The sequence below is a fragment of the Haliaeetus albicilla genome, chromosome 20, assembly GCF_947461875.1.
Source record: "Haliaeetus albicilla chromosome 20, bHalAlb1.1, whole genome shotgun sequence".
NCBI lineage: Eukaryota > Metazoa > Chordata > Aves > Accipitriformes > Accipitridae > Haliaeetus > Haliaeetus albicilla.
Window position 1 is genome coordinate 51,822 of NC_091502.1, and position 10,164 is coordinate 61,985.

Sequence of the window (10,164 nt, forward strand, 5' to 3'; positions counted from 1 at the left end):
AAACTGAACAGATTGCTTGGTAAATCTTTTCTGGAAATAAAACCTGATTCTATATTAAGAAGTGTTCTGTTAGTTTGTTTTTAATTTCCCTATTAGCGTCAAAAGGGTATACAGTTTAAATTTTTTTTTTTACTTGACATTTACATAACTCATCATCCCATTTTACTAATTACTCAGAGGAAAACATCTGGGAAAGATTTATGTGACTTTTTTGGTACATATATTAGAATGTAAAAGAGATGGGCCACAGAAATAGTAATGTATAAAGATAGCACGGAATTTTAGATTACATTTGAACGTTGGTATCAGATATTATTAAATACCTTATTAAAGTGCTGAGGACCCCATATTTAGCAAAGTAATCCATTGCAATGGAATGTATTGATATTAGTACAGAAATAAAGATTCCAAGCCTTCCATAATGGGAAATTCTCAATTTATTTTATCAAATTATCCTAGTATACAGTTTTTCAGAAATCAGTTTTGAGACGATACATAAGAAAACCTTCAGAAAATTAGCAAGTTAGTGTACAATCAATCATTTTCTCAGTCTGGTCATAGACGCAGAGGTAACAAGGAGTCTAACCACCTCATACTAGTTAATAATGTGCACCCCTTCTTATCACAGATACCCAAATTCCTAGAGGCAAGGCACATTTTGGTGCCATGGCCTATTTCAGTAAATCCAGACAAAACTGGATGAATGCTCCCCATTTCTAGGGGCTGCAAAAGCCCATGTAAAAAGAGAGTTGAAAGCAGATCCACGCAGCAAACAGAAACTCGTGTAAAAGTAACTTATTCATCCACATCCAAAAGGGCACTGCTCCTTTACTGATCATGTTCCCAGGGAGCTTCAAGTTCTGTTTCAAATGGATGTGACAGAGGAAAAATAAATAAGGAGAGGATGTGGTAAGGAAGGATGGATGTGCCCGGACCCCTTACACCAAGATATACTCAAATATAGCGAATGATATTATAGTAATATTTTTAAAAAGAAATCCACCTTGTGTAGGTGAGAAATAGCTAAATTGCACACAGAGCAGAGATCCCTGAGCTAGAGTGAAGAACTAGTTAGAAAATCCATACAACACACCGCAAAGCAATGTAGACCTATCCATCTAGGTCTAGCAGAAGTACTGCTACTTTTTCAGCTAATAAATATTGCTTACTAGCTCCCATTCAAGACCATGTGAATCATGGACCATGTTTGCTAGTGTATAAACCTGAAGTTCTGGTTCTAAAGCTTGCATGTGGGCAGCCAGGCAAGATCTGCTTTTGTTCTTGTGGATATAGCCAACAACAAAGCATTCACATTTAGTGCAGTAACCTCAAATAGTACTGAAATCAGGCCATCAGGCTCCACAGCTGAGTTAATTTCCACAGAAAATATGAATCTGACTTTTCTGGACAGATTTTCCATCTGCTGACCCACAAATTTGTGATCATAGGTTGAAACCTGCCAAATTAAGAAGCATTTGCTTTTGATAACATTCACTGAAGCAGGTGTTTCCCATCAGAATAATTCTACTTCCCATATTCTCTTTCTAAGGAAGTAGAAAAAAAATTGTCTCTTTTAGCTGGTAATTAGCATTAAAATAGTCCACACAGTAAAATATGTGTGTGAAAACAGCAGAAATCCTCCCAAGTGTTTTGAAGAGCTAGTAAATAAATATGGAATGTGAGTCCACAGCTTTACAGAGGTAATCAGTTATTCACTGTCTCATTTCTGCCATGCCATTTTCCCCATCCCATTTTCCTATACCCCGTTCCTTCTATCCCATAAAGTGAACTAACTTAAAATCTTGTAGCAACATGTAAAGAAAACAGAACCACTCTGGACTGGGAATGGAAAAAGACAGCATTTTTTAGGACAGAGCATGGAGACATCTCCTAGGCTATAGCATAAGAAACTTAACTCTAGACATTAATGGAGTTGATGAAGTCCAAATTCTGGATATAAAACAGTTAAAAATCCCCAAATCAAAACAGATGCACTTCTGTTAACTGACAGAGCTTCAACAAAATTGGGAGAAAATCATGCGTCTCCCAGTCCCTAATGCTGATTAAGACTTTCCTAGCAAATCACAATTTGTTTATCTTGACGAACTTAAAATGAGTTGAACTTCAATATGTACCACTATGAAATCCTGTGGAACAGAAAACTCATGCTGATATAAATCAAATCAGATTAAGAATTGATTTAGTTAAGAATCAGTACTTGGCTGCTGTGCACATACTTTTAATTTCATTTCAAGTGCCTGATTATCGATTTAACTTAAGCTTATTACAGACTTTACCACTTTAGCTAGAGCTGAAAACTTAGATTTCAACGCTTATATCATTAACCACCTAAGGCAGGTGCCAGTATCAGCACTGGCACCCCACAGCATCTTATTCAACATCATAACACATCCCTATATTCAGTGTTGGGCAGTATCAGCACAGTGATTCAAAAAAAACAAGAGAAGAAACATTGAAATGAGGTGCTCACCTCCTAGGAAATCATTTATACACTTCTTTCAGACAGTTCTGACCTTCATTTAACAACACACACAAGCTTAAATAGAGGATGCCAAGATGACCCTATACATTTAAGAACAGCAGCTGTGTTTGTAGTTTTATATAATAAAATTAAGATGCTTATCAAAGTCATTTTACAGTTGCCAGCAACAAAAGCAAAAGGCACCACAGCATTACTAAAATGAGTGACAGCTCAAGACCAAGTACTTCTCCAGGACTGCAGAACAGCTAGGACAGATTCTTAGCTCTAGTGCCTGTTGAAGGAAACACAAGCTACAGAGAACTCAAGGAAACGTGGTCATAGGTCTTATATGTCACAGCACTTGTGCCACGGCAGTTGTGGGAAACCATCAGCTTAAGGGTACGTATTTTTGTACTTGCTGGGCTCCAATCTCTGCAACATAGACTGCTCCACTCTTCATGTCTACATCCACAAGGTGTGGTTTGGTTTCATCTGCCAGCTGGACTGTGTTGACCATAACACAGTCCCCAATAGAGCCAACCGGTGGTGCTGCCAAGACTGCTAACCGGTTGATATTCAGCTGAGCTACGATCAAGTATTTGTAATTGCCAGTAAATCTGTGAAAGACAGAAGTGTATTTTTGAACTATGAATTCCATATGACATTTTAACACAACCATGCACTTTTAAGCAAAAAAAATCTCCTTAATAGTAAAGTTTTTGAAGGCTACAACAGATTAAATGCAGTGAAACATTGAGAATTAACTTGTAAGCCTTGCTCTACATGTTGCTGCTCCTTGAGACAGATTATGCTACAGTAAGCTCATTCAAGACAATCTCTCTTCCTGTAAAAGCTGCACCAGTAAGGTCAACAACACAGAACAACCTTAAAATGAAGTTCCCAATCCTGCACTCAAATCCATGGGTCTTGTTATAAAGCCATGATTTCCCTGTCAAGATAAAACTGTGCAGATCTTTGCATATGATTAGAGCCCAGCACCCTATCAGTTAAATTGGTTAACTCCTTGTCATCAGGCATTAAATATCAACATTTTAATTCATCAGTAAGAGTACACATTTATGTAATTACATGCTTCTAGAAGAACTGTTCAACAATACCGGACAGAATAGGGTCCATCTTCTGAAAAACAGCTGCTCCAAGACCCGAGCCATTCCCCTGTGACTTTATCAAAAACTTGGATTCTTTTGTTGTCTCTATCTGCAACCCATACCTGTTAAGAACAAAAATCATGGCTATTTACAAACAGAACAAATCAAATGCATTAGTTTCTTACACAAGCAAAGTATCCTGTAGTAAAAAAGAAGTACATCTTGGAAGAATGTACCTCCCCATTCAAAACTATCTAAGTAGATACGACTTCCAGATATAAAACAAAACTGCCACATAGTTAACATACACAAATTATTTTATACTATTTTAACAGAGAAATCAGTGCCCTCTCTTCATTTTTGTGGCTATGATATGGATATATTTAGTAAGATTTTTTCTCCTCTCAGTGAGGACATATTCCCACCTATCTAATTCTAACAAGTTGTTTTTCAAAGGTAGTCTTATTTCATGATCCAGGCCTATGACAACTGCATCTGCAACCTCTTGTACTACAATCACTGAAGTTTTAGCAGTTGACAACCTGTCAATCTGGTAAGTAAATTTCATTAGTTTTCTGGGATATCACCCAAAAGGGAGCCATGAACAAGTTGACCCAAGATCTTTCATCACTATTTTTAAATGAAACACTACTACATAATTCTCTTAGATTTCTTAGGAATTAACAATTATTTTTTACCTAGGCTGACGATCAACACTATGTTGGCAATAAAGTCGTAGACCATCGCAACTGCTGTCTTTGAATGTATATACTTATGGTTACCCTTCAACACAAAGCAACCATGTTCCTCCCCTTCTCCCTCCCACCCTGCCAGTTTTGGTAGGGAAGTGATTTTTATATACACTTCTTACTCTGGTTCAGACAGCATCAGCAGAATTAGCTCAAACCAGTGATTTAAGATGTTTTAGTCAAGCAATCTTATTTTCCCTGAAACAGATTAAGGAGCAATCACGTAAGTCCTCTACAAGGGCAGCAGAGCAAAAGCCAGACTACAATTAACACCTGGCAGAAGTAGACTCTTGAATGTCTGGAGCTGCATGTAGAAAAGGATGTCCACAACCTAGCTAGAGCCTTACTATCATCTTAAGCTTGTTCAGAATTTCCAAATATGAAATTAAAGTCCCCTGAAGAAATGTAAGTGCTTGGGTAGATATTTATTACAGAACATAATCCTCCTGTACTCTCACAACGGCAACCTGTTAGAAACTGCAGGAGAAACACTCTGTTGTTGCATGGACTTTGACAATGTAACCGGTCAGAACCCTTTTGTTAACCTTGGAGCCAGCTACTTCAGTAGGATCTGCAGTATGAAACTTCAGCTCATGACCATTATCACACTGAAAACTGTAACCCCCATAAAATGACCCAGAGCACAACAGTTCAATTAAAAAAGAAATACAATTTGTTTGGTTCAAATACATGTAAACAAAATTCTCCCTCTATTCTTTACCCGTCCAAAAGGATCCACTGTTACACTGTGAGGAATCTTGAACTGACCAATGCCGGTCCCATTTGTTCCAGTCAGCCATATCTCTTTGTAATCTAAACAGTGAGCACCATGAAAAATAAAAGTAAGTAAAAAAAAAAAATCACAGTAAGAAAACAACAAATAAACCAGCTTTAAGTTATTGCCTTGCAAAGTTACTTTGAGTAATTTTTAAAAGGTGAAATTTCTAAACTCAAACTCTTCAAACACAGTACTCCTGGTACATAAACCCAAGAAATACTGGAACTACTGCAGTGACTGTTGGATTGTTATTAGTGGTTTCAGGATTATGGTTACAGAAATGTAGCCACTGGTACACAAGAGCCATAGTCCAAGGCTCTGTTAAGCACTGTATTATAAAATAAAAAAATTAAAAAATAGAAATAGTTGGCTGATGATATTAATTTGTTTACTAAATTGATTTTTTGTTTGTTAACTGGCAGTTTTGAGTTTTAAAAATTTAACATTTTGCAAACTAGATATTAAGAAACCAACTGTTTTATGATAGTACAAAGGAGAAACGGTAGCTCCTCCACTTTTTCCCAACTGTAGGCATGCACAGATTCCTCACTCACTGCCCTAACCAACACTGATCATTTAACTGGGGAATATGAGCAAGCTAATTGAAATCACGGAATAATTTAAGTATAAAAGATCTCCAGACAGCGTCAGGTCCAACCTGCTTCTCAAAGCAGGACTAGCCTTGATAACAAATCCAACTCTGAGGTTAGATCAGGTTACTCGTAACACATCAAGTTTTGAGCGTCTCCAAGAGTGGAGACTGCACACCATCTCTGGGCAAACTATTCACTGTCTGATCACCCTCACTCTGAATCGTTTCCTCCAAAAATCGAACTGGAATTCACCCCTCTTGCATCTTTTACTCAGTGTTCCTCATTCTTCACTGTGCATCTCCAAGAAATGTGTGGCTCTGTCTTCTCTATACCCTCCCATTACTGACTTGAAGACAGCAATAAGAATCCCCTTTAACCTTCTCTTTCAAAAACTGAACAAACTCATTCTCTCAACCTCTTTTCATAAACAGAACTGTTTCATAAACAATTAGGAGATTTCTCCTGAAGTGACAAGCAATAAAACAGGATCTCATTCAACGAAGTCTTCAAACTAATGTTAAATGACAGCTCTACCTAGTCCTCACTTAAAAATTTTCTCAAGCTGTGTTATCTAGAATTCAATTTTCAATGGTCAGCTACTGCAGAAGTTCATTTTTCCATACCGTTGGATAGTTTGAGCAATCTGTTATTCATTCCTCCGTCCCCATCCACAACATAGATATCTCCACTCTCCTCTACAAAGATCTCTGCTGGTTGATCAAATTGTAGGGGAATCAAACTTGAACCAGCATTACCTGGCGTGCCCAAGATCTGCATAAGTTTACCCGAAGGGCTATACTTTTTCACGGTGTGCCCATATTTCCCTGAATTAAGAAAAAAAAGTGCAAAAGCATCTTAACAAAACAAAACGTAAGTAATACAACTGATTACCAACATTAAAAAAGAAAATCTCCTGATACTCACAAGTGATATTAGTAAATCAAACAGACAAAATTCTATAGTGAGAATATGACTGTGTGTTAGTAAATCCATGGGCTACAATAATATTCATCCATTGTGTCAGGGTCACCATACCTAGGACAGACAGTAAGTCTAGCCAAAAGATTTTTTTTTTTTTTCCCCTGATACTTCTCCTGGGGGCGGGGGAAGTGCTTACTAAGTTCAGAAGCTATAAGCAGACATACAACACAACTTGTGAACCTTCAAAGTATTTTGTGCAGCACATGAAAAGTTTGTTCACAGCAAGAGAAAGCATAAATTGTGTCAGAATTGTTTGAGAGACTTAAATGAGTTGTGTAGAGTAATATCTGCAGTATTAGCATTTTCTTCCCCACCTAATACTTCTCCTATCACCACCATGCATACCTGTTCCAACATCTGTGATCCATACTGAACTATCTGTTGCGGTGTTCAATACAAAGATACCATGAGGCATTTCAACTGTATTATTCCAGGAGTAAAGAAAATAGCCTTCCTCTGAAAATACAAGTACCTTTGGCACATTGTCTCCTCTCTGAAAAGGCAAAAAAAGGTCTATTAAGAAAGCATATTGTCCTCATTTCGACTTGGATAGAGTTAATTTTCTTCTTAGAGGCTGGTACACTGTGTTTCAGATTTAGCGTGAGAATAATGTTGATAACACATGGACGTTTTAGTTGTTGCTAAGTAGCGCTTATCCCAAGTTAAGGATTTTTCAGTTTCCCATGTTCTGCCAGCAAGCAGGTGTAGAAGAAGCTGGGAGGGAGCATGGCCAGGACAGCTGACCTGAACTAGCCAAAGGGATATTCCATACCACAGAACATCATGTTCAGTATATAAACTGGGGGAAGCTGGCCAGGAGGGGTGGATCGCTGCTCAGGCATTGGTCAGCTGGTGGTGTGCAATTGCATTGTGCATTACTTATCTTTTCTTGGGCTTTTTTTTATTTATTTATTTTATTATACTCCTTTTCATTACTTTTATATTTTGATAGTATTAAATTTTATTTTACTTTAGTTATTAAATCATTCTTATCTCAACCCACAAGTTCTACTTTTTTTCTGATTCTCCTCCTCATCCCACTGGGAGGGGGGCAGTGAGAGAGCGGCTGCGTGGTGCGTAGTTGCTGGCTGGGGTTAAACCATGACACATATTAAGGAAGTAATCCTATTTCTGAAAATTCCTCTTTGAAAGGTTTTTGCAACAATTCATGAATCCCAATAATCTCCTGAGATTGTCTGGTAGATCTCATTTTTTCCAGCTAGAAAAGAGAGAGAAGGGTTTAATTTTAGCATGTGAAACCTTCCACTCATTCTAGTATTTCAACTTAAATCACATAGAGTCCAATTTTTAGAGCAGCCAAGCTCCTGCAGCTATCTTGGTCTTCATTTTGAATTGTGTTTTTATGTTCTTGATGAAAAATATGCCAAGCGTAACAGAGGCATGAAAAACTGTAACCGTACTTATTAGCTGCATGGCACTCAAGTGCTCATACTGTGCTTTATAATTAAATCCCACCTCTTTCCGTGGAGGGAATGTCTTACCTGTGACCTAGAGATACCAATGCATGGAACTGGGTAAAGCAAATAATTGAACTCCAGTTACCGTAACTGGCTGAAAGAACTGCGTGGTTTTGATTTCGTAGGACAAAGGCTGAAAGAGTGGAAGATTCAGTTGCCCCAGAATCACATTTTACCTTACAGTTAACCGAGAAGAAGCTACTGTAACTCAGTTAAGTTGGATTATGCATTCATACCACAGAAATTTAATGCTTTTAAAAGCACAAACAAGTGTGGTGCCACAACCGCTTTAAAAAATGGATATAGCAGAGATATCTATACTTATATTTTCACTAATTGTGATACAATAATTATTCATACAGACACACATACACATATCCCAATCTAAATCAGACACTTTAAAGGCAAAAATACACTAGAACACCAAGGACAGAAATATACTATTCTCACTCACTTGTCCCACATAGACCAAACCATGGAGAGAGTCAACAGCAACACAAAATGTTTGGCCAGTGAAGTATTCTGGAATTTTAGGCCAGCCTATGTCCAGCTTGTACATCTGCTGCTGTCCCTTCCAAGGAGAGAAATAATCAAATGCTATTAAAACCTGAAAATATAAAATAAATATCCATTAGTTAAATTCCATGATGGTGGGATCAGAAGGATCAGCAGGAGAAAGCAACTGTGTACCAAAGCATCATAAATTGATTTATTCAATTTAAATTAAGAAGATAGATAAACAGAAAAAGGCTTGTAGCTAGGGTTTTGGACTGCAAACGGGAAAATTTCGACAAACTGGAAATTAACTGATGAAGGCCTTTGGCTAGAGGGCAAAAAACACACCCTGAAATTTTTTACATTTAAGTTGCTATTACAATCTGTAAATCACCCTCCAAAATGAAGAAAACAGGAGGGAAGGTTCCAAATGCAACAGAATCAATAACCACTTCAAGATATGAAAATAAGAAAAGTCAGAATAAAGGGAAAATACAAGTCAAGAAAGAAAACTGCATCTTGGAAATGGGGAAGCTTAAGATACCAGGAACTGCAAAACTCGGGTCAATGTATACATTTTAAGGGATAATGGAAAGAAAAAAAAAAATCTTCCACCTTTTTGTTCTATTTTTCCAGCAGAAGAACAGAAGCTAAGCACAGCTGCGCTGCTGCAAGCAAAGCACTGAAACGGAAAGATCAGGCTAGAACTAAGTAGTAAAGTGGTGACCCTGAAGCATGAGGGCCATCTAACGTTTCTGTTAATTGCCTTGCCAGAAGCAGGGGTAAATTGATGGCACAGAACTACGAACAGCTTAATAAGGAGTAGACTACCATGAAGGAAACCCGAGAGCAATTAAGTAGTGAGAAAATCCCACAATAAGATGTGCAAAGTTATTCACCCAGAGATTATTAAGTAGCAGAGCGTATTGCTTGCAACCCCCTGAAAAAGAATCACCCAGCACACGCACTTATTTCAGAAGGGCTGTAACGCCGTAGGATCAAGCCCCCACCGAGAACGACCAATGCCAGGAGAGGCGCGGAAGGCACCACAACGAAACGGGCCCCGGGACCCCGACCGCACCCCCACGCCCCGGCCGGTCCCCCAGCAGACCGGCGACGGGCGGGCGCTGCGGCCGCACCACGACCCCGTCCCCGCCGCCCCCAAGCGCGCTCCTCCCGGCGCTCCGCTGGCCCCCGCCCCCGCTCTCCGCCTTCGGGGGAGAAGCCGTAACGGGAGGACTTGCGCAAAGTGCCCGCACTTCAGCCCCTCCCTCCCTCAGGCCGCGAAAGACAGGCGCGCCCCGGCCGCCGCCCACCTGCGAGCGCCAGAGCAGGGCCAGGAGGGCCAGCAGGGCGCCGGCCATGGCCAACCAGGGCCCGGCGGCCGCTTCCGCCTCACGGAGGCCGGGACGGGGAGGGGCCGCCGCGGGCGGGCCTCGTTGCCACGGCAGCCACGTGACCGCCCGCACCAACCCTCCCCAGCGGGGGGGCCTCCCCCC

At 39.7% G+C, this 10,164-nt stretch overlaps 1 protein-coding gene across 3 annotated transcripts; it reads right to left on the reverse strand.

Annotated features, from left to right (window-relative positions):
- Window positions 1-419: 419 nt before the first annotated feature.
- On the reverse strand, window positions 420-10,139 carry NHLRC3 (NHL repeat containing 3). 3 transcript variants are annotated; one of them, XM_069807915.1, is made up of 7 exons: window positions 9,982-10,139; window positions 8,625-8,777; window positions 7,038-7,185; window positions 6,467-6,535; window positions 5,062-5,153; window positions 3,601-3,713; window positions 420-3,099 (listed from the first exon to the last, which is right to left on the reverse strand). In XM_069807915.1, exons 1-7 carry the CDS (start codon window positions 10,027-10,029, stop codon window positions 2,871-2,873), a joined length of 852 nt encoding a protein of 283 aa, XP_069664016.1. In that variant the 5' UTR covers window positions 10,030-10,139; the 3' UTR covers window positions 420-2,870. The 3 variants fall into 3 exon arrangements, with proteins under 3 accessions (XP_069664016.1, XP_069664014.1, XP_009913729.1); XM_069807913.1 differs by having other exon boundaries at window positions 6,335-6,535; XM_009915427.2 differs by lacking the exon at window positions 9,982-10,139 and adding an exon at window positions 9,634-9,741 and having other exon boundaries at window positions 6,335-6,535.
- Between the last annotated feature and the right edge of the window lie 25 nt (window positions 10,140-10,164).